At 38.8% G+C, this 25,847-nt stretch overlaps 1 protein-coding gene across 6 annotated transcripts in view; it reads right to left on the bottom strand.

The window, feature by feature from the left end:
* The window catches only part of DCX (doublecortin), a 367,013-nt gene that overhangs the window by 96,775 nt on the left and 244,391 nt on the right, over positions 1–25,847 (bottom strand). For all 6 annotated transcript variants that reach the window (XM_046673011.1, XM_046673007.1, XM_046673012.1 and 3 more), the window contains 2 exons: positions 12,914–13,299; positions 4,425–4,765 (listed from right to left, as the gene is read on the bottom strand). In XM_046673011.1, the coding sequence (XP_046528967.1) occupies positions 4,425–4,765; positions 12,914–13,299 (727 nt within the window). The remainder of the gene's footprint in view (positions 1–4,424; positions 4,766–12,913; positions 13,300–25,847) is intronic.

Genomic DNA, 25,847 nt, shown 5'->3' with positions numbered 1-25,847 from the left:
GCTTGCAGCACCCGGTTATTTAGTAAAGCAATATGAAAGGGGCAAGTTTTTCCTAGAATACTTAGTAGTAGTTCAAACATCCTTTGTGCTCTCATTTTCTTATTCCACCATCTTATGGTTCAAAACATTTCTTAAAACTCCTGGTCTAGCTTCTAAGGCTATGAATAATGTTGGGATCGGCTTAAACCTCGTTTCTGTTATTCTGGGACCTAGAATTCCTGGTCCAAGTAGTTGGTACTAGCAATATATAGAGAGAAACACTAAATAAATTCATCCAATTGGAAATTGGTCTAACAAAGCTAACACAAATGCTTAGGCATGTACCTTGAGGCAATAGTGAATCTTTGACTACACAGACCCTGGATGTGGACAAAACCAAGACTAGAGATGCTAATGTGTTGCATGAAAATGGATAGCGTGAGGACCAGCTGCACCCTGTGTAAGATGCCAAAAAGCTGGAAGTCTATTACTAAAGCTCTGCATCTCTAACAGAAGCACCATGTTCTGTGCTTCACAGAAATGAATTTAAGGCTAGACCATGTATCTACTGAGCCACTACTAAGTGAACCAGAAATTTGGGTTCCAGTTTTAATGCATCCATGACCTTTATGCATAAAGGTCAAAGTGTGGCTTAATTATAGAAATTAATAGTTGCATAATTTTGTCAGCACACCAGAACCACTACAGCTGCCAGGAAATCAAAAGAACAAGCTCACCTGAGAGTGAACTAATATGCATCATCATATCACCCTTCATCATGTTTTTCTTGACCCTCCAAAAATCCATTACAGCCAGTAGGAGTATCCAGGGCCCTATCAACTATTCCTTATTCCATTAGCAATCTCTTACTGAGGTGAGAAATAAATTGGGACCCCTTCCTACCACTGATGGTTAGCTTTCCTGTCTATACAGACCACAAATATCTCAGAGGCAAGAGGTCAGGAAATTGGTCTTCGATACTGGCAAAGCTTAAACCCTAAAGAATCAAGTGCTCCAAAAGCACATCCAAACAAAATAAAAAGAGAGAAAGAGATGAGAGCCATGTCTGCAGACTGCTTGTCAATCAGCATAAGCCAATTAGTCAAATGGTACACACACGAACAGAAGCAACAAAAAATCTGGTATAATCAACTGGTCTGTTTTAACTGATCCTTATTTAAACAAAGAGGGAGAAAACCACTATTGGGGATCTAGTTAGAGCAAGACTGAAACCAAGCGATGGCTTTGATTTCATGATTAAAACGTTCCATAACAAATAGCCTTGACCAAATTTTGTCCTTTCTTCCTGGGACCACGTTTAGCCAAAGATAGGCATGGAATCTCATCCAAGCAAGTCCAAGCCATTGCAACACATGTGCCTTCAGCCTGCACAGAGGAAGATCATATTCCCAAGTAGTAAGAATACCCACCAGTAATCTAAGTGACTGACAGGTGTTAAGGTTAGAGCTCTCATCACTAGAATTGGAAAATGCACTGGGCTCCAAAATTTTGAGTTGGGCACCAACTTTGAGTATACTCAGCACCTATTTTGTAATTAGTAGGTTTGTCCATGCACCCCCAAATTTTGCTATTCAATGTCCTTGCTGTAACCACACAACAATGTCTGATTTGTGGATTACCCCATGCATACCAGTCTTACCAGTGAGGTAAGATTGGGAAATCCTGGGTCTAAATTAAATGAGTTTCCTTTCTGCAGGACTTCTCAGAACATTTAATGTGCCAAAGAGCACCACGAATCTCTAAGAAAGGCATATATTTGCAGCATGTCACCATATCACTTGCCCATAGAATCCTTTTCTGAAAAGCTTTTGGGGATGGGGAGATGGGGACAGTTCTTAGCATATACTTTGGGCATTATTGCTTTAAAAGTATGCCCTCAATGACTTCCAAGTAAGTAATGAATAGGTGTTGCCTAGGTGGTATATGCATTACTTTGGAAGCCCCCATCTCTTCTGATAGACCTAAGGGTAGTGTCTGGGGCATTGAAAGTAGAGGGTTTTTTGGAACATGTCAGAACATCTACCTGGGCCATGTGAGAATCTCTTAATGTTAGTTCATTCAATCAACAAATGTAGTGCATCCACAATGTATCAGGAGCTGAGCATTTAAAAACACAAAAAGGTTAAGGTTGCTTTACTTTGTATAGTGGAATAGTGGAGGCAGAGAAGTTTTCCCAGACAAAAGGACATTTGAACCAGGCCTTAAAAAATGACCCCCAGGGGTCAGCGTAGGCAGAGGGAGACATTTTAAAGAGAAAGAACAATATATAGAGATGCACTGATGCCTGATAAGGCATTGTTCTGCTCCCTTGAGCACTGTTCCCTGATGTTTCTGTACACACACCATATCATAGACTGGCATTTCATAATGTGTTCCTCAAAGAAATAAGGAGCTGATGCTTGAAGGAGCTGGAGATTGCTTGTTGCTCTGTGTGGCCTGCTGTAGGACGAAAATCCACCCATCACTGGACTGGAGCTTGCTTAGCTAGGAGGTGAAGGTGTTGCTTTATTAGGAGCAATCACAGAATGCCAAGGTATGGTATATCTCCACAAAATGTTGGAAATGATGGAGGTAGGGGGAAGAGAGCTAACATTTATTAATATTTATGCAAATTGTCTTTAAATTTACATATTTTATCTCATTTGATGATGAATTGTATGCTTACATATTGATGTCACGTGTTTTGATTTACAGAGTGCTTTTATATCCTTTATTTCCTTTGATCCTCATGAGAACCCTGTGAGCACGGATGGGGCAGGTGTGCTCAGCCTCTTTGTACAGAGAAGTGTGAGGCTCAGGATAGTTAAGTGATTAGCCCAAGGTCACATGGTAAGTGGCAATATCAAAACTAAAAACCAGGTCTTCTGAACCCTAGTCTTATGTCCTTGATTTGTATCTGCCCTGTATTACTTCAAGAGGCTGAAAATATAAGGAGAAAAACTTATGCCCAATATAAGGAAAATCTTTCTAAAACTCACAGCTGTTGAACAGTAGAATAGGCTGTCTTACAAAATGATTGTAGAGGCTATCTCTGCATTACATGGGAGATTAAATGTCATGGCGTCTAAGGTCACTCTCCACTCTAACATCCAATGATTCTAAAATTCTTAGGTCCTACTTCTCCGAGATGAGGTTTCCAGTGACTAAGCCTGTTCCTGGGCAGCTCCTGTTTATTATATACTTGGTCCTCAGAAAAGAGATATTCCTAGACAGATGCTTGGGAGTTGTACCTTTCCCCAACATTACAGGTAACCCATTGCTTTGGTACAACAAACATAAATCACATACAACAATGCCTCCAGATGTCTCAGATCACCAAATGATGGGGACACAGATAGAAGCTGCAAATTTATCAAAATTGCCACATAAATGAGTGAATTTTGCCCGAAACTTAAACCCTTATAGCACACAGTATATATCAGAAATTATGGGAGGAGGCACAGTTCTGCATACGAACACTCATCAGTCATTCTGATGTGCAGTGAATCTGCTTTTTTAGAATCTATATAGTTGTTCAAACACCAAAAGTATTTTAAGGGATAGAAAGTATGGACTGGTAATAATCCACACTTGTCTTCTCTGATGAGGGACCAGGATTCTCTTGAGAACCAGTAGAACCAGCTACTGTTCCAATTCCCCTGGAAAATTTTTTGTCATATATTTACAGCTCCCTATGCTCAAGAGAATGGTGCATCTGTCTGATGGAGACGCCTGGCTGCATTCTTTCCCAGATATTAATATAGGTGGCACTTTAGCAGCATAACCAATGACATGAAGAACCTGATTTGGAGGGGAACAGATGGCAGCATCTTTCTTGGGCTAATTTTAGGATTCTGAAATAGTCCCTTTCTCACACAAACTATCAGTGAAACCAAATTAAGACAGCTATGTCACATGGAAAAGGAAAAGAGAAAAAAAATGTGGTCTAGTGTGAAGGAAAGACAAAAAACCAGAGACTTCAGTGGTTCCTTCATATCTGACTCCTTTCACAGAATGTTAGGGTCACTTCAATCTCTTTTCATCAGAATGAATGCTGAATATAAACATGAGGGTATCTAAGAAGAAATGAGTGGAGAAATTTTATTTCCAGTCACATGCATTGAATAAAGTTGCATCATGTAATAGCTAAATTCACATTCATAAGAATGTGTAGGACCCACATTCTAACACATCTTTTCTTAGCAGATAAGAAAGCTAAGTGACCACTTTACTTGGCCAGTCAGAAGCAGATTGAATTTCAAAGCCTCAGACTGCTGGTCCATTTCTTTGTCTGCTGAAAAGACCTTTCTTCCAAATGAGACATAAAATATCAATTAGGGATGATGAGAGATGGAGAGAGAGTCTCCCAATCAGAAATGATGCCGACGGTATAAGGATTTAAAACAAACGAGAAAAAGAATACTTTGAAGAAAAAAAGTACCTACCTGTTTTCCATCCAGAGTGTAGAGTTTTTTGACAACCCCGGTCTCTAGTTTGATGGCTTCAGTGATGTCAGTGAGGACTTGCTCAAAAGAGTGGGCTGTCTTCTTGTTCAGAAGCACACGCACAGCTTTCCGAGGCTTCACCCCACTGCGGATGATGGTTACCAGCTTGGGGCGCACAAAGTCCTTGTTTTCCCTGGCCTGGGCACTGTTGCTGCTAGCCAGGGACTGGGGGGCTTTCATATTGGCAGATGTCTTCACATTGACAGACCAGTTAGGATTGACATTCTTGGTGTATTCCACCTTTTTAAAGAAGTTGTCTGAGGAACAAACATAGCTTTCCCCTAAGGGAAAAAATGAGTGGTGATTAGTTTAATAGCAGATATAGGAACTATTCTAACCAAATTAATACACACTGACCTAGGAGTTGGACTTTCGGGGAAATGGTGATAATAACCAACCTTAGGTATAATTTCTCATTGGAATCTCTAACAACTTGGCTCATTCAAATTCAAGAACAAGAAATCAGGCAAACATTCTTCATTATAATGCATACCTAGCTGAAAAATCCTTTAAAGCTAAGGGTCCTAAGGACAACGAACATACTTAAGCATAATCTAACAAGTGAGGTTCTCAAGCTTGATAGGGTTTTATCGGCATTGAAATGTTTATGTTAATTTCTAGGATGTCTGTTAACATCTATGGGATTAATGGAGTGTTTTTAACATGACTCTATTTCTTAATGTTCCTGTCCTGTTCCTGGACTCACTGCCCCACTCCATTTTTATATTATGAACCCAGGAGAACTTTCAAAGTTAATACACTTTTATTTCAAGTTAAAGTGACCCAAGTAACCTTGTATATTGGGCATACAGTACATTCTTGCCAAGAAGCCAGACTGTCCTTTGCACAGAGAATATGGCTAAACAGTGTAATATTGAAATGTGAAATACGTGAGTGTGTGTGGTAAATGTATATATGTGTTTATAATTATGTCCTCTACAGCTCCCCCTCATACCAGGTGAAGAAAGTGTCTGAATTACAACCTGTACACACATACACACACACACAACACAACATTCCTTGTGTTTGCAAGTCTTAGCTCTTGCTTGAGAAATCCTCTCCTCTGTTTCCACCATCCACCCCTCATCTTTCCATCTTCCCAAATGCTGCATACTCATTCTGTGTATTCAGGGCCGTCTTCACCAGTGCTCACCCTTAGCTGCCGCCAAGTAATGAAGTGGAGATGTGAGAATACATTATACAGCCTGATTTATGGATTGGAGGGATCTGGTGTAATTTTCACATTTACCTTGGGCTAGAGGAAATGACTAATACAGCGGAAGAAACGCAGGGGCCAGAGGCAAAAAGAGGGGATTAGACATCTGGGACTAGAAACTGGAAAAAGAGGAAGAGAGGTAGGCTCAGCCTCGGGGAGAGAGTATTGGAAAAGCTTGAATTTGTTGAGTAAAACACATTAGCCTCAAGGTATACAGAAGTTCATCCAGAGGTTGAGCTGCAGAAAACCAGTGTGATTTAATCAGGCTTAACTCATCAGTAAGAACTATAAATAAATAAATAAATCAACCCTAGCCAGTGCAAAGAAAGCATTAAACACAATTACAGTCTGATGGCTCTTCTTCCTTTGGTCTCAGCAGGAGACCCATGCAGAGACATTCAGAAACACTGGGCTGATAATTCACTCCCTTTGCAAATATTGATTGCTTTGCTGTAGCACCAAATCCTTTAAGTCACGTTAATTAAGAAATTTCTCAGTGCCGAGAGAAGATTCAGTCAGAATCTCTAGGGCTCCTTTGAGGACATTTATGTGTGTGTGTGGAGGGGGAGGGTAAGTGGTTTCCAATATATGCAAAATGGCTTCCAACACTGCTCTGAGTCCCAGAAGCTGCTAGTGTTCTGTCTTGACAGGGGGACCAAGGGATGGTTTGTAGGCAAGCTAAGCACCCTCCCTGACTTGGTGCACACACACACACCCAGGATGGGGCATCAAAAACCTCAGCCAAAAGAAACCATAATTTCTCTGGTCTCCTTGCTAGCTAATCCAACCCAACCCAAGTGTTTAGAGGCTGGGGTCTTTCATTTGTGACTTAAAAGGATGAAGGGGCCTTTTCAGTTCGCCCATATATTCACAGCCAATATCCCCCACATCCTAGAAATGGCCTCTTGCCTTAGCACTCCACCAGATTCACAGGCACCTTCCAAGATGTCACTGCCTTTGAGTCAGATGTTTTCCATAACTTGTCATGTACTTTAAAACTCTGTCAGACAACTGGTGGTGTGGAAATGTGTGAGGCTATATATTTATGATTTCACTCATCCACACTCTCCTCTGGAGAGTCAGCTGTGTAGCCCTATTAGGACTCTGGACTTTTTTTGCTTCCATCTCTTAAACCTCTTAAGCCTCTAAACTATGAGTATGATTAACCACCACCAGATGAAAATGAACATGATGGCAGACAGCTATAGTATCATATGGCACCCAAAAACTTTCCAGAGGACCCAGCCCTCAGTCCAATCTATGTTGAGCATCTTCCAACAGTACGTTTTAGTCTCTCCACTCTCTCTCCTTTTGGCCCTAATATGGAGTAATGGAAAAAGTGCAGCTGATGTGATGTCAGTCAGAACTGAGTCCCCAATATTTACTAGTTCTGTGTCCTTGGGCAAGTTACCCCCCTTGGCTTCAGTTACTTTTCTGCAAAGTATTGATAATAACATTACATACCTCATAAGGTTGTTGTGAGGCACACATCAGATGATGGATATGAAGTGCTGAGCCCAGAACCTAGTACATAGTTAGCACTTGATGAATTCCAGCTATCATTATTATTAAGGCCCTAATCAGAAGGAATAGAGAGAAAACAACAAGGAAAGAGCAAAGAAGGAAAGGAGGAAGAAGGGGTTGAGAGGAAGGAAATGAAAAAAGGAAGAGTAGAAGCTGAAGGAAAGAAAAGAGGAAGAAACAAGGGCAGCCATCTCGGAACAGAGCTATCATCATTACATAATATGAGCACTGCCCTAGTCCCATGCCTCAAAGGTGAGATTTCCTGCTGGTTGAGAGGCGGCTTCCTGTTGCTGCAAATGCCAAATGGGGAAGTTCTATGTCTGACACCCAGCAAAACCACTGCTGCCCTGCTGACACACACCGAGGGCAGGATATATCTTTTAAGACTTTATTCTTTTTAGAGCAGTTTTAGGTTCACAGCAAAAGTAAGGGAAAGGTACAGAGATTTCCCATCTACTTCCTACCACCACACATGTGTAGCCTCCCTCATTATCAGCCTCCCCCACCAGAGGGCAGGATATTTTTGGTGGTTAAGAGCAGTGACTGGGGGAGTCACACAGCTCTGAAGGCAAATCCCAACCAGGCATTTTACGAGCTGTGTGACCTTGGGAAAATCACTTAATCTTTGAGTCTCAGTTTTTCCATCTGTAAATTTAAGGTATTGCACTAATGACATCTGAGTTCTTTCCAGTCCTAAAGGTCTGCAAGAAAGAATTTTCTTCTCTTTTCCATTCCAAACAGGCTTTAACAAAGCTGTTATGCAATTAAATGTTAAAGAAATAGGTGCCCACCAGTGAGAACGCTCCACTTCTACTACTGGAAAGACATCAAATGTGCTGCTTCTCTAGACCAAGGCTTCCTTGTTCTGATTTTGCAAATATCTACGTCTGCTGCCAGAGCTCGGTGCTTCCTTCACATCCAGCTGCCTGGCACTTGGAGCTGGATGAGGTGTGTTGAATCTTAACACAGCTGGGTTCACATCTTGCCACAGCTTCCAGGGGCCATTTCCCACCCACTGGAAGCCTAGAAGGAAAGCTGGCTTCAAAGAGCCAAGAAAGCTGACAATTTGCTGGAACAGACAACCTGCTTCAGGGTGAAGAGGTAAGGAAATGAAGTCATGGAAGCACAGCTGAAAGGGCAGGAAGGGAACAAGCTGTGGGTTCAAGATGATCTAATGTCTATCTCCCTTCATTTTCAAGAGGGTTCCATTTTTAAAAACATTAAACATATTTATATTTTCTTAGCTCAAAAGAACTTCTGCCTGGGCTTTCTCCTCTTTTCTGGGGCTTCCTCATTCAAGAAGGAAAATATTAAATGGTACTTTATTGTAGTATCATACCTATTAATGATGAATCCCACCCAGGTATCTTAAAATCTTCCTCTTTGGCAATATGCTTGCTTTAGTAGTCGGAGGATAAATTAGTGAGAAAGTAGTTTCATCTCATTGGAACAAATGAACCACAGCAAAGGAACTGGATCATAGCAAGTGTTGCCATATAGCTCAGATTTTCCAACAAGGCTGTCACAATTGTAAATATTCTGTCTTATGGTCGGTATAATAATGCTCAAAATGAGTATCTTTAAGATTGATCTGGGTACTCACATACAAGGACGTGGGCAAAGATTTAGACAAGATATGATAGCAAGGAGAAAGTTTCCACAATGAAAGACTAAGCAAGACAAAAGGATAAGTCATTGGTAGATTTCATTCATTGACCCACTGGAATACGGCTAATAAGGGTCTCGTCCTATATGGCTTCACTAAGACCCTTGGTGTTCCCGAGGAGCTGTGGGAAAGCTGACATCAATAACCTGACTTTGGTCTCAAATTCTCCCCTTGCTACTTTCAGTATCTAGCAGCAGACAGTAGACTAGAGACATTAGACAAAGAAGTGCTACAAGGCCAGAGGGATTATTAAATGTTTGCTTTTTATTTCATTTCATTTCAGGCTAAATATTTAATAATGTGGCCATTTGGAAACATAGTACGTTCTATGCTCCATTATTCCTTTAAGATCTACCAAGCAAAACATGAAAAGAAGGATTTCTACATTCCTAGGAATTTCCACCACCGTAGTTAGCCAAAGGGGACCATCAAGATCACCTAATGCAGTACTTCCCAAGTCTAAGTGCTCATAAGAATCACCTGCAGAGATTTATAAAATCATAGATTCTGGAGCCCTAGCCCTGGGGATTCTGATTCAATAGATCTGGGGTGTGGCCTAGGAATTTACATTTTTCTAAAGCTCTAAAAGATTCTGAAAGACAGCCAGGTTTGGGAACCACTGGCCATTCCAACCCCTCACTGGCATCATCATTATTACTATTATTATTATTTTCACATCATTAATAATTATAGTACCTTGTAGCTGTAGATTAACATTGCTGATGTGTTTTCATATCTATTATCTAATTTTATCCTCATAACCACCCTAATGGATAAAGAAGACCAGTGCTACTAGTCTCATTTTACAGATAAAATATTATAATAGATACTCAAAATGTGGTATATCTATACAATGGAATATTATTCCTCAGTAAAAAGAAAAGAAGTGCTGATACATGGTACAACATGGATAAACCTTAACAACATTTTTCTAAATGAAAGAAGCCAGTCACAAAAGAGCACATAGTGTATGATTCATTTTAGATAAAATGTCCATAATAGGCAAATCTGTAGAGACATAAAGTAGATTAGTTGTTGCCTAGGGTTGGAGAGAATGGGGGAAATGGGCAGTGGCAGCTAATTGGCATAGAGTTTCTTTTGGGGATGATGGAAATGGTCTAACATTAGATTATGGTCATGGTTGCACCACTTGGTAAATTTTCTAAAAATTATCAAATTGTACACTTAAATGGGTGAATTTTATAATATGCATACTATACCTTAATAAAGTTGTGTTTTAAAAAGAGAGAACATTAGTCACAGTGATGGTTAGGATAAACCTGTGGTTATATAGCTAACCAGCTATAAACTAGGACAACTCAAACCATAATAGCTACCCTTGATTGAGTGCTACTGTGTGCCAGGCAAAATATCAAACGCTTCACATCCATTGTATTATTTAGTCCTCAAAGCAATTGTTCCCACTTTACACATGAAAAACTGAGGCTCAGGGAGTCTAAATTGTTTCCCCAAGGTCACATAAGCTAGCAGGTGCAGACCTTGGATTTGAACCAAATCTGGTTGCAAAGACTTCTTTTCCCATTATAATCTTCTGCCTCTAAGACTAGAACCCAATGCCCCTGATTCTTCACCCAGGGATCTTTCCAAACTATTTTTATATTTGAAGTCTCATTGGAAGCAATGTGTATAAAATTTTAAATCTTTCATTCAATCTCTCCCAAAAATGAACAAAGTGAGGGACTTCCGTCCTCCATTCATAGATGAGTAGTTCCAGAGGATAAAATAGGAGAGAAAAAGACCCTTAATCTTTATCCTTCTCATCCTGGTGCCCTTTCCTGTCTGGCCCTGTGGTAGTGGGAAAATTGGTCACATTTCTCAATACTATCCCAGAGATACCCCAGAATTTTCTTAACTGAATGGGCAGTATTCATGAGTGGGAAGGCATTGAGGGCCACTGCAGCTTGTGGTTGTAGGTGACACATGAATAAATGCGACTGAGCCATATTCACACTCTACATGGTCTGGGAATTCACCAGGAACTACTACTATTGCACCCAAGAGTGGTAGGTGAGAGAAGTCCAATCTAGCAGGATTCAAAAGGATCAAGAGAAGAGAAAGCTGCAGTCTTCAAAATTACATTTATTACCTATATTGAACTGAGGTTATCACAACACACACACGCAATACACACACACACACACACAAATTCACGGGGGAAAATCAATATCAAGGGCTTGTCCTTGAGTAAGACATGTTAAGAAATAGATTTTGGGGAAAAAAAATCTGTGCATGACTCCTCTCTTATCAGACACAAGAACATTCTAATCCTTGCTCTGAATACAATGTCACTTGGTTTAGAATTCTGCTGTAGTGTCTATCACGGTCTTTAGAAGACCAAAGCTAGTGGAAATGAGGATATATTGGGTAATTCAGGGTGCTTTTGTTGTGAAAATTATTACACAGAAACCCTCAAATTTGACTGAGATGTGGATTTTACACTGACAAAAGACACACACCCTATCGATCACTCTGTTGGACAGCTCCCTCAACCCAGATTTAAGCCCTTCATGTTTCCCTGACTCTCCTTTATTTTAAGATATGTGCTAGGATGGTCAATCCTTCAATGTTCAGGAAAAGCCTAGGATTAACCTGTGTCTGGCCATCCAGAACATGATCAAATAATCTAAGCCTCCTTAGTAATGTTTTTCAAGGTCAACTATGTAGAAAAACCTTGGACTTGAACCCCAAGACCCAGATCTGGTAGTCGTATAGACAGTCTTTTATAAGTAACTGGCCCCAAATCACTTGACTTGACTTGGGGAAAAAGCGGCTACTTAAGAGAACGTGGTCTTACACAAGGGAAGCTCTCATGCTCCTTTGTCTAGGAACACAAGAATCCTAGAAGCAGTGAAGCGGAGGCGGGGCACTCCCACACCAAGTCATTTAATATGCTGTTTCTCCTTCCTTGTCGGCTGTTCCATAGCTCAGTTTCCCTAGAGATCTGCCTGCTCTAAACTCACCTTTGCCCTGGGAATGGAAGAAGTGAGGAGGGAGGGCTGGAGAGTCGGGGAGAGGTTAGGGAGCAAACAGTTTCATTATTACCACTCCTTGAGGCTGTCCTTTAAAGCATCGTGTCAGGTTAAACTGATCACATATGTTACACCAATTTAAAAGTTGGGGTAGGGAGGCACCCTCAATATAATTGATTTGATAAGGTAAAATATTAAGAATGTGTCCCAAGATCTATTTTCTAAATGACCACAAAAAAAAAAGACTTCATGGCTGAGCAAGTTTTGGGAAGATCTGGGATTTTTCCCTATTTTCAGGTGGGTACACAGGTTGTCAGCATTTTCAGCAATCTAGTTATAAAATGCAATTGCAAAACCAAAATCTATAGAGGATCTAAAAGGATTTAGGTACAGTTAGTCAGTTACTATTCTAATAGGAATAGTCTTTATTAAAATACCAGACATATCTACAGCTTTCTTTGGTATTTCTCTCAATGACCTCAGCCTTAGGGACACACCCTGATGTGGGTTTTTTAGAAGCAACAGCTGAGCAGTGACCACTTACCTAAAAGTATAATCCTTTGTGAATATGTCCAGGGAGTCCTGCTTTTAGGGTGCATATTTCCATGAGTTGCAATTCACAAAGAGTCTCTCAGCAGTTCAAAGGATATTTGGGTGAAACATTTTCTCTCCCAACTTAACTTCCTTCCTCATTTTACACCCCTAATGATTTCATGCTCTCTCCATAGTTCTACTTAGAGTTAATTATGAACAAGATCTAGAGTAAATGACACAATTCAGATTTTCCTTTGTAAACCCTGGCAGATAAGCACAATGCATTATCACTACCATCTACACTTCACCCCAGCAGAGACTAAAGGCCATGAAGGGTAATGGCTAACGGCTCTGCTGATGCCTATAGAATCAGAGGTCTAAGCATTAACCTGGTGTTTTGACAAATATATTTTCTAATTTCTCCCCATGAAATCCAAGAAATATAACCCTAACCAAGGCTGCCACCTCCCCCCAAGGGCCACCGCCCACTTTGAATTACCTTCCTCCAGTTCATCCATGCTTCCGATTTTCCTGGATCCATCAATGGTGTAAATGTAACGCACTCCCTGAGGCAGGTTGATGTTGTCAGACAGAGATCGAGTCAGGTCAGCCAGCAAGGCGTCAAAGCTGCGAAAACGGTCAGAGGACACAGCGTACACAATCCCCTTGAAGTAGCGGTCCCCATTGCGGTAGAAACGTACCTTCTTTGCTTTCTTCTCGTTGCTCAGTGCCTGCAAGGTTCTGGTTCGGTAGAAGCTACAGTGGGCGCTGTGAGTGGGGCTAGGCAGCCCATTCATCCGTGAGCCTCGCATGTTCCTGGATGTCTTATCTCTTTCGTCAAAATGTCCAAAATCAAGTTCCATATTTTGGTGGAACCTCAGAGACCTGAATGTTGGAGAAAGGGGTAGGGGGAAGAGGCAAAGAAAAAGGAGTGAGGAGGAAAAAAAGAAGAAAGGAATTCAAATATTAGCCAGATCCAGATCTGCAATCTGCAGCTTGTGAAAAGAACTCGTTGAAAAAAGCCCGTGACCCATCTGCTGCTTGCCCCTGACCTGCAGGAATATTGATCTTAATAGAGAAGAAGGAGGGGCTAGGGAGGTGCTGGCGGTTGTGGGGGTTGGGGGTGAGAGATAGGGAAGGAGGCACTTTTGGCACTGTTCCAAACAGAGGAGCAGGAGGGATTTTGAAATAGCTTAAAATCTTGAGACTTACTGACAGTGGCTCCTATCAAATTGTAACTTCGGGCTAAATACATTAAAACTGGCATCTGTTTCCTCACACATGCCCACATGACTAACAGTTGTAAATGAATCCATAGCCTGACAAAATTCTCCTTGAAGAGAACAGAAGGAGCTAGCCAAGGTTAGCATCTCCAGCTTAGGAAGCAATCTTTGCCTCTCAGTAAAATGACTACAAGGGGAGTGTTTTAATTTTATTCCAAATCCTTTTTTCTACTCTAATGTGTGCATCCCCTCCCCCCCAGAATAAACTAGGATTCTCCTTTAAAGGGACAGCCTCCAGGGAATAGCCAGTGTCTTTGTGCTATTCACCAAACCCTATCCACACCAAGCTGGTGCAGCTAACCGACATTCATAAGAAATAAGCTGAAAAAAAGGATTAGAAAAATCCGTTATTTAACAAGTTGTTAGCTCTGCTTTCCTCCGGTACCATTTGGTCACAAAATCCTGTTCTTTTTTTTTTTTTCAGGTGCTCGATCCCTCCCCACTGATGCAGCCCCACCTCTTAATGGAATAATTTAATTGTTGAAAGATTCCCAAATGAGTCCCTGAACAGCATATGGGACCTTTAGAAGCAAGCACACCTTTCATTGTTCTGGATTTCTACCCTGACTGAAGGGGCATTTTGCCCTCACAGCAGGCAATTCACCCCAAACTTCTGTATTGCCCAGGTGCATTGGCTGAAGCAAAAGATGGTCATCTGTCAGATTTGCTTTCCCCCCTCCTGCTGAGCCAGAAAAGAAAAGAAAAAAAAAACAAAAAAAGAAAATCAAAACATGAAACCAAATACAACAGAAGCTCCAAATGCTAGCAAAGGTAGTGACAGCCTAGGAACCAAACTATTAACATGCATCTCACAGATGGGGATAAAAGGACTCACAAAGCAAGCAGGGCTCAGCTGCTACACACTGCCACATTGAGATATTTGCAAGGGACCAGGAGGACAGGAAATAAAGGAGGACTGGTGCCTAGTAGGTTTGCCAGGCTCGGTCCCCCTTTTCTTCCAATGTCACCATGACCTGTGCTGAGCTCAGCATTGTCTCTGTCAGACAACCTGCAGTGGTAAGAGACCCCACCTCCTCAAGACAAGTAGCAAGCATTTCCCCAGGTATGCCAGTAAAGCTCGGCTTTGCTTTAGGATCAGGGGCAGTATTATTCTAAATTGACATCACGGTAAAAACAAAGGAACACCAAACTCACTTTTCCAAAGGAAAATCCCAGGTAGAGGCTTAGGAAAAAATCCGATAGAATAAGGCAAAGAGGGAAGAAAAAAGGAGAAGGAGAGAAAGAGAGCGAGCGAGCGTGTGCACTTTGCCTTGTGCTTTTCCCGTTTGACATCTGTTACATTCTGCCTGAAAATCACTTGAAAGCCCCACTCACCGGTTTTCTGCTGGTTGGGTGGAGATGCTGAGAGAAAGAAAACCAATCTCTCTATGCCTTTGTTGTCTGAGCTCCAAGCAAGAAATTCCTGCCAGGGTGGATAGATGCCTTCTAGGTCCTAGTGCCTTGTCCAGCTTCTCCCCTATAACTCAGGCTTAGTGAATCCCCCCAACCTCCTATGATTAATTACATGCTTTTTTTTCAATTCACAGGCTGCATTAACAGCTAGAAAGGTTTCATTTGTAACCAACAGGAAATTGCAGGGTAGCAAAAAGATTGCACAGGCAAGTTCAGAATGCTCTACTGAGCAATGTGCTAGCCTTTTCTTTTAGGGAATTGGCAATTTCACTTGGCCAAAACCTTGATCTAATCTGCCTGGGTGCCAGATTCAGACAGTCAAACCAGGTTTCTTAGAAATTGTAGCTCTCTTCCTTTCACCTTCTTGAGAGAAAACAATCGAATCTGCAAATTCTTTAATGCATTTTAGTTCATGCATCCAACAACTGGTTGTTTTTGAAATGAAGTCAATGGAGTAAGAGGGAGTAGGAAATGGACAAGACAAGGGAAAAGAGTTCCAGAATTTCATGGAGGATGGAGCTGCAAAAGAACCCTAAGACCTTTTAGCCTGGTGTAATAATTTGGTTAATGGGGTCTGCGGCATTCACCTTTGAGAGTTTGAGAGTTCAAATCCAACCCAGAGACCTTTCTATGTGAAGTAAGTCTGATGGCTACAAGATAAATATTAATGGCTCTCTCCTCAAACTACCTATTTGTTACTAATCGGCTTCTTTATATCAAATATGTTATAAAGGGCAAGGAAGCATCAAAATTGAATTCATTAAAGCAAACCAAACTATAAGACAAAAGAAGAGAAAGGTGAGAGACTAAAGTGAGGGTAGGCTACCATCCTCACAACTGAGGCTACATGCATCAAAATGTAGCAATCTTGAACTATCATGGTTCTATTTATTGCTTGGCTTCTATGAAGCTCAGAGCTAATAGCATGCTCAGTAATTACCTTATATCTGCTTCCTGGTACAATTAACCCTCTTTTTTATACATAGCTGTTGATTTATAGTCAAATACCTTCTGTGTATGTGTTTTACTGTAAGCTGTCTCAAAGTGGGATATAAAAAATATGATTTTCCTTGTCTGGAAGGTGTTGGTTCAGCAAAGCCTAAGCTATCTATGGTACTTAGGTGGTCAGCCTCAAGTGTGAAACCTGCTCAGTTAAGTCTCCCCAACACCTTGTTGCTGCTCTTCTGCTTCCTAAATGAGTAGCTCAGGGGATGGCATGTGTCTGCCCTGTTTTCTTCCATTCATTTCTGCCTCACATTGTGGCCACCTCTTGAAAAATCAAGGTTATTTAGATCAGGGGCAGAGAAATATCAAGGAATAGGAGCAGGGAAATATCATGGAAATTCCAACCAATGGTTGAAGCTTCCTTGTCCAGGAAGGCCAATGTCTTAAAATCTTTTTCTTGTACATAATGAGCACTCTATAAATATATAGCAATGGATTTTGCCGCAGAACTTAAAATCATTTTATTTCTGGTGAGGATATAGGAACGGATAGGATTTTAAAACTTAAACATGAAAGGTTTGGAATAGATTTTACAGGAAATTTCCTCATGGTATAGGCTTTGTAATACTACTGTGGAAGCTGCAAAATGTCTTTACGAGACAGTCTAAGATAGATGACTTTGTTTGCATTATATACACCAGAGAGCAGAGAGGTGAACAAGATCAATGTTTCCCAGTGTGAAGTTTGTGCATGTTCATAGGTGTTCGTTAAAAACAGAAAAACAAGGTTCTGTGGTCAAAAATATTTGAAAAGTAATGGGCTAAACAAAATTAGCTTTCTTTATCATAAAACTTTTCCGGGCCTTTAATATACTTAAAATATGGCATGAGTCTCCAAGAAGATAATTAGTATAAAGCTCGTCACACTTTCTTTTTAAGCTCAGGACATTCCTTTCCCCAGAGCATCTCATAGACTAATGTTCTATGGAAAAAACTTTCACAAAAACTGGACTAGATCACCTCACAAACATATTTCTTTTCGAACAACTCTCAGTTACTCACCAAAACTTTTTCTCTCACTTCCTCAGCAGACAAGGATCACTGGCAGAAGAGAAGATCTCAGGCACAAGTCCAGGGGGAAAGTACATCTTTATTTATGCAAGTCAACTTTGAAGATCAAGGGAGAGTGAATGTTGAGGGCTCAATGAAGTGAAGAGATTGAAGGAAAAGTACAGCAACTCCATTGTGGAAAATGTAGCAGTAAGACCTTTTGAGTAACTACCATGTGCCCAGTGCCACAGGCAAGAGGCAGAGTATGAGACATTGGTCACTGTCCCTGAGGGACTTGAAGACTCATTGAGGAGACAGGACAAGAATACGCATCTTGCAAAATTCGTGAAGGGGAAGGGCTTAAATCTTTTTTATATGCTGTGGTCTGGTTTAATCAAACTCAGCTTAAAGATCAGGGGTTAGGAAACAAGGCTATCCATCATACACATACTAACACATAAAATCATTAGTTTACCTATCAAAAACACAGAGACTAGGATCAGGGGTGGGGTAGGGTAAGCAAACAGGAAGTGAGATTGGAAATATACACAAACTGTTTACGGGTACCGCAAAAATATAAACTTCATAGGAATAAATCCAACAAATATGTATAAGACCCGTATTGAGAAAATCATAAAACTATTGAAGAACATAACAGAAGCTGTGAATACTTGTAGAGCCAGACCATGTTTATGGATGGCAAGATGCAATATCGTAAGGGTATCAATCCTCCCCAAAGGAATCTATATATATGAAGAAATTTCAATGAAAACCCCAACAAGAATTTTTGCAAAATTCACAAATATCGATTGTTGCAAGATATCTGTTATTGTGAGGATTAAATGAATAAATTAGTGCTTAGAACAAACTCTGGCACACAGTACATATGCTATAAGTATTAGCTTTTATTATCCGCCAAATATTCACATGCCAACTCCCTCACTTCTTTCAAGTCTTTGCCCAAATAGCAACATCTCAACAAGAACAACCCAGACAACTCTAAAGTTACAGCCTTCCCTCCCAAACCAGCATTCCAAATTTCCTTTATCCTGCTCTATTTTTTCTATAACACTTATTATCTTCCAACATACTACATAATATACTTCTTTATTATGTTTACTATATATCTCTCCAAAGTAGAATATAAGCTCCACAAAAGCAGGAATATTCTAATAGCTTTAATGAAATATAATTCACAATACCAATACTAGTATTTTTGCTTGTTTTTAATACTGTATTCAGAGTGCCTAGAATAATGTCTCACACATAGTAGGTTTGAGTATTTATTTAATCGGATACAGTAAAGAAAGCATGGAATACTTAATAGATGATATCGGGACAATTAACTTTCACATGGAAAAATTAAATTAGATCCTAACCTCACACCATTCTTAAAAATAAACTCCAGGTGTTTTAAAGACCTGAACATAAAAAACAGAACTTTAAAATAATTAAATAAAATGTAGGAGATTCTCTTTAAATCCTTGTGGTAAAAAAGACTTTCTTAACCAACATGTAAAAAGCATAAATCTTACAAGAAAATATTGATAAATTTCATTACATAAAAATTTAAAGTTTCTGGAGGCAAAAGATAGCATTAAAACATTAAAAGATGAGTAACAGACTGAGAAAAGATATTTGAATCTTATATAACTGACAAAGGATCAATTTCCTGATATATATGATATATACATATATATATCATACATACAAGATTATATCATACATATAAACTTATATCAATAAGAAAAAGGTAAAATGCCAATAGAAAAAATAAGCAAAGGATATATCCAGGTTGTTCATAGAAGAAGAAACTCTAATGGCCAATAAACATGTGAAAATATCCTCAACCTCACACATAACTAGGGAGATCCAAATTAAAACAGAAATTACATATTTCACAACCACTAGATTGATAGAAAATTTTAAAGTATAGCATAGCAAGTTTAGGGAAAGACAAAAAACAGTTGTGACTCTCATATACTGTTGGAGGAAACATAAATTGTTACAATTTCAGAGAGTAGTTTTCGGTAGTAGCTATTATAGTTGAAAATGTATGTCACTCCATGACCCATAAATTCCATTTCTAGATATCCATCCTAGGAAACTCCTACACGTGTTAAAGAAGACAGCTACGAGGATATTCATAAAAGCATTATTTGAAATGTCAAAAAATGAAAACAACCCAAATGCCCATCATTGGCATAATAATTTGATTAGTGGTTATTCATACATGGAATGGTAAATACAGTAAAATAGAATAAATGAATGCTAAGTGTAAGAAATGGTGGACAGGTTTCTATGCAGCTACAAGTTTTCGTTCCTCTGGAAATGAAATGCTTAGGAGTGCAATTGCTGAGTCACATGATAATTATGTTTAGTTTTATAAGAAACTGCCAGACTTTTCCAGAGGAGCTTAATATTTTACATTCCCACCAGCAATGTATGAGGGATCCAGTTTTTCTGCATTCTCACCAGCATTTGGTATTTTTATTTTAGCCATTCTAATAGATGTATAATGATATCCCTTTGTGGTTTTAATTTGCATTTCCCTAATGTGTAATGGTGTTGAACATCTTTTCGTTTGCTAACTGTATATCTTCTTTGGTGAGATGACTCTTTGTGCCTTTTGCCCATTTTTTAATGGGATTTTTTTTTAATGTTGAGTTTTGAGAGTTCATTGTATATTCTAGATATGAGTCCTTTATCAGACATGTAGTTTGCAAATATATTTGCTCAGTCCGTAGCTTGTCTTTTCGTCTTCTTAACATGCTCTCTCATAGAGCAAATGTTACTAATTTATTCATTTTTTTCTCTTATGGATTGTGCTTTCAGTGTCATATCTAAGAACTCTTCATGAAGCCTAGGTTCTGAAGATTTCTCCTATGTTATATTCTAAAAGTTTTATAGATGTATACTTTGCATTTAAATCTGTGATGTATTCTGAGTTAATTTTTGTATAAGGTATGAGGCTTAGATTGTAGTTCATATCTTTTATCTATGGATATGGAATTGCTCCAGCACCATTTGTTGAAAAGATTATCTTTCCTCCATTGAGTTGCTTTTTCCCCTTTGTCAAAAGTCAATTGGGTGTATTTACGTGAATCTATTTCTGTGTTCTCTATTCTGGCCCATGGATTTATGTGTCTATCCCTCCTCCAATATCAACCAATCTTGATTACTGTTGCTATAAAAAAAGTCGTGAAATCAGGTTGACTGATTCCTCTGATTTTGTTCTTGTTTTTTGAAATTGTTTTGGCTATTCTAAGTCCTTTGCCTTTCCACGCAAATTTCATAACAATCCTGTCTGTATCTGTTAAAAAAATTTCTGAGACTTTTTATAAGAATTGTGTTAAACCTATAAACCAATTTTAGAAGAATTGACATCCTCACTATATTGAGTCTTCCAATCCATGTACATGCTATGTATCTCTGTTTATTTAAATCTTTTTTGATGTTTTTCCTCAGTGTTTTGTAATTTTCAGCATATACATCCTGTATGGGTTTTATTGGATTTACACCTAAATATTTCTTTTTTAAAAAGATTGTAAATGGTATTGTACTTAAAATTTTGCTTTCCACGTGTTGATTGTTAGTATGTAGAAATGCAATTGATTTTCGTATGTTGATCTTATATTTTTCAACCATACTGAATTCACTTATTAGTTCCAGAAACATTTTGTAATTATCTTGAGATTTTCTATGTAAAGAAACATGTCATCTGCAAATAGAGACAGCTTTATTTATTTATTTCCAATCAGAATGCCTTTTATTTCCATTTTTTGCCTTATTGTACTGTCCAAAACTTCTAGTTCTATATTCAATAGCAGTGGTGAGAATGACCATCCTTGACTTGTTCGTGATCTTAGCTGGAAAGCATTTAGCTTTTCACCATTAAGGGTGATATCAGCTGTAAAGTTTTTGTTGTTGTTGTTTCTTTCTTTTTTAGATGTTCTGTATCAAGTTGAGCAAGTTCCTCTTTATTTCTAGGGTTTTGTTTTTAATTGTGAATAAATTGTTGAATTTTGTCAAATGCTTTTTCTTCATCTATTGATTTGATCATGTGATTTTTCTTCTGTAGTTGTTAACATGACTGATTACATAGATTGATTTTCAAAATCTATACAGTTTTGCATGTCTGATTTATTTCTAAATGATTTTTTAAAATTTGAAACCAACAGGAATTAAGATAATTTTCTGTATTTCTTAAAAATAATTTAAAAAATTGCACAGACAAGTGAAAACCTAAGCAGAGCGATAGCAATCAGGTAATCAGGAAAATATTTGGCAGAGAAACATGTAGAATACATAGGCAAAAAAACAAGTTAGAACGTGCAGTAGCGCTCAACTCTGGCTTCACAATAGAATCAAATGAAAAGCCACTACAAAATACTCTTGACTATGATTTAATTAATCTGGTGTGGTTCCCAAGCATTAGTATTTTTTAAAGCTACCTAGGTGATTCTAATGTACAGCCAAGGTTGAGAATCAGTGGTATAGTGAAAAGAACCTAATAAGATAGACTTTGGAGTCAGATCTGAGTTCAGATCCTAGTTCCACAGCTTATTAGTTGCATGACTTTGAACAAGTTAGTGGAGTTTATTTATAAAATTGATATAATGTAAGGATTGTCTTGAGGAATAAATGAAACATCATATGTAAAGTTCCCAGTAGTATGCATGCTATGTATAAAAATACATTTACCAGACTCCCAAAATATAGAAGTATCATGTACAACTTATGGGAAGTATCCATAGAGGGAAGGACCATACTCCTTTTTGTCCTTTTCTCCTTCCTACTGGCTTAAATATAAATGACATAATTTGTGTTCAAGCAGCCATCTTGTACCAAGAAGTGGAAACCAGGTATTGAGAATGGCAGAACAACAAGATAGATTGGAGCCTGGTGATGTTAGAGAAACCATGTGATCCCTGGGAAACATCCTTCAAACCTTGTTTATGTAATAGAGAAATAAGCTTATGCTTTCCTTGAGCCACTTCTATTTACAGTTTCTTCACTTGCTTTATTCTACCTGATACAACAAAAAATGATTCAAGACACAGTCATGCTTGAAATCACTCTTGGTGGGCCAAAAACAGAATAATCCTTGAAAGACAGCAAGAAGGTGGTTTCTGATTAAATAAGGAAACCAAAGCCCAGGACTGCATGGGAGAGCATGGTAGAGTATTCTTATAGATGGTAAAAGTACCCCAGAAGTTCTCCATGTCAAAGGTAAAAACTAGGATGAAGGAGTGGTCTTAGAGGCAACTACTCATTATCACAGAAAGAAAATCCAGAAGATTCAACTTCTCTCCATCCTTCTCCCCAACCTGGACCAGCAAGCAGTAGCAGTGGGATCTGTCTTCAAGTGAAAGCAATAAGTATGAGAGCCTAAGGCAGTGAGATAGTCTAGTATCTTGGGTGATGGGCAATGGCCAAGTGGATGAGAGTATTAAGAGAAATAGAGAGGCACACAGATTCATCAAGGTGCACTTCTTGTGACATGTTCTCCATCTCATGGACTCTGATTGAAAACAGCAGTTACATTTATTCCCTCTATTCTCAGGAAAAGGCTGCATAAAAAGAGGGAGTAGACAGTCTAAAAAGAAATCTCAAATACAGAGAGAAGCATATAATAAGAGAATCACCAAACATTTAAACAAAGCAAAAACCATGAAACAGAGACAATAAATTTAACAAATAAAAGGAATTTCATCAGAGAAATAGAGTAAATAGAGTCCTCAGAACATGAATATAAAATGATAATAATAATCTCAGGATGATATCACATCCATGAAAGAACACTGATGAAATAATAATAGATAAATATGAAAAAATAAAAGATTTAAAAAATAAATAACATAGGTGAAATTAAAATTTCAATAGATAGACTGAGTGAAGATTTGTGATTGATACAGAGAGGTTAAATCACTGCGCTAGAAAATTGGGCTGAGGCATTCTCCCAGAGCATAGAATAAAGGATAGAGGGGTAGAAAGTAGGAAAGAAAAGTTGAGAGGCATCTAGGATAGACCAATCAAGAAATTTCCACATTTGTCTAATAGGAGTTCCATTGAGTTAAAGTGGAGAGAATGAATAAGAATCAATATTTGAAGAATAAATAGAAACACACACAAACACACATACACACCCCTCCCAGAACTGAAGTCACGAATCCTCAGATTGAAAGCGCCCTCCAAGTGACAAGGAGGATAATTTATAAAAACAGCAACAGTAATTTAAAGAAAAAACTCTAAATCTAGATAAACCACAATGAAATTTTAGAACATTGAGGATAACATGAAAATACTAAAAACTCTCAAAGAGAAAATAAAGACCACCTACAGTGGAACAATAATAAGTTTGACATTAGACTTCCCATTAGCAACATCAGATGCAGGAAAGCAATGGAGCAATATTTCAAACTGTAGAGCGAAAATAATGTTGAACTCAGATTTAATACCAAGCCAAACTATTATATAAGTCGGAGGGGAAAATAAAGACATTTTGGACATAGAAGAACCCAGAAAGCTTACCACGCAGAGAAACTCCCAGAAAGAATTATTAGAGAATAACTTCAGCAAAAAGAAAAATAATTTGTGTAAAGTAATACTGTTGAGGAAATAATACTTAATCATTTATATATTATTTATATAATTAAAAATTAATTTAAAAAATATGAGTTGTAACCTATCTCCCATCTGGGAGAAAGTTTGGCAAGTCTAAGGTCACTGACAGGTGTTACTCATAAATTTTGCTCAAACCAAGCAAAATATTGTGTTCTCATTCTACATCAACAAAGAGAATATGAATGCTTATGTAGTTTTTCCAGAAGTTTAGAAGGGTATGAGGGATGCCAGTGGTCACTGGCCTAGTTTTTGTCCCAAGAAACAACTTCTAGAAAGTACCTGCTCATCTATAGCTGGTCCCAGGGATCATTCCTGGTCTAAAATATCCTTGTATGGAGCAAAGTGAAAGAAGGCAGAAAACTGACCTACACAATAGTGTACTCAAGAGATTTCATTCCAGGGAATATTTCCCGAGCTTCTGCTATGTATCAAGCTCTGTGCTAGGCACTGAGAGATGTAATGATGAAAAGACAGAGAGGAAGTAGAAACTCCCGCTCTTTGAATTGTTGGCTTTCTTGATTGAGTCTTTCAGAAAAGAGGGAGCCTTTTGGATGAAGCTATTAAGTCAAGGACATGGGTGAGAGACAGACCCAAACTGGTGTTTTAGGAAGCTCCATGTGGTAGAGAGTACAGGAGGACTTTGCACCCTGAAAATCTGAAAGCAGGGAAACCAACTAGAAGCTAATGCCCTAATTACAGGCATTTAGTGAAAGTGGCCTTAGGGAAGTTGGGAGGGATAAACATGGGAAATTTAAATAAGGTTTCTGTAATCACATCCTAGGGATCCTATCTTTTGTTGAATATTTAAAATATAGTTCTTCCTTAAGAAGTCATGTGACACAGTGGAAAGAGTGTAAACTTTAACTCCATGACCCCAAGCAAGTTACTGGATCTCTCTGAGCTTCAATTTACTCAGCTATAAAATGCGGATAATAATAGGGCCAACTCTGTAGGAATTTTGAAAGAATTAAGTGAAATAATGCATACAAAGTTCTGGACTTATAGTTGGTGATACTAAATAGTAACTATGATTCACAGAGCTGCACTTAAAAATTACTCTACAGACATGTTATTGATTTTTTGTGTGTATGTCACCTATTCCAGTTACTATGGCTATGTAACTAATTACGCCAAAACTTAGAGGCACAAAATAACCATTTATTATGCTCATGGATTCTGTGGGTCAGGAATTTGGACTGGGCAGAGTACAGACAGCTTATCTCCACTCCATAATGCCTCGGGACTCAGCTGGAATACTCAAAGGCTAGGGGTTGGAGTCGTCACAAGCCTAGTTCACTCACAGGTCTGGTAGTTGAGGCTGTCAGCTGAGGGCCTCAGTTTCCATCCACATGGAGCCTCTCTATGTGGTCTCTCTACTTGGGCTAGATTGAGTTGTCTCACAGCATGGCAGCTGACTTCCCCTCATCAAGTGTGTCAAAGAAGCTGTATCTTTACCATGACCTAGCTTCAGAAATAATATAACATCACTTCTACTGTATGTAATTGATTGGAGCAGTCATAAGCCCCCACCCAAATTTGAGGGGAGGAAACACAGAGCCCACCCTTCAGTGCGAGGAATATTGAAATCTCATTTTATGAGGTATCTGTGAGGTGAAAGATATTGTTGCAGTTATGTAGGAAGATACAATCTTTCACATAATTCGAACTTGTAAGTTCAAAGGGAAAAAGTCAAATCAGATCCCAAAGCTTCCTCCACCTATAGAATGATGCAATTGTCACTCTTATTATTAGCTGGCACCCTTCAAAATTCTTTAGGATTGTGTTTCCCTCTTCCCAGATGCTTGGATAGGAGTTCAATTTATTTTCACTAGAAATGGCTGTATGTCCAACAACAGAATGACTGGCCTTATGAGATAATGACCTCTCTACAATCTATTTTGCGTCACATATTTTATATTCGTTATCATGTTAACCATCACCACAACTTTTAGCGGCTATTATTGTGCCCACTTTACAAATTAAGACTTAAAAAGGTTAATGTAACAGTAAGGTCAGGATTCAGGTACATGTCAGACTCCAAAGTCTAACTTTTCTCCATTACAATCATTGCCTCTCCACTGGAAATATTTAAGTAGACTATAGAGTCCATCACTTA

The sequence above is a fragment of the Equus quagga genome, chromosome 10 (assembly GCF_021613505.1).
Source record: "Equus quagga isolate Etosha38 chromosome 10, UCLA_HA_Equagga_1.0, whole genome shotgun sequence".
Lineage (NCBI taxonomy): Eukaryota > Metazoa > Chordata > Mammalia > Perissodactyla > Equidae > Equus > Equus quagga.
The sequence above is the reverse complement of the archived record's forward strand: the minus strand, read 5'-3'. Positions and strand labels throughout refer to the sequence as shown.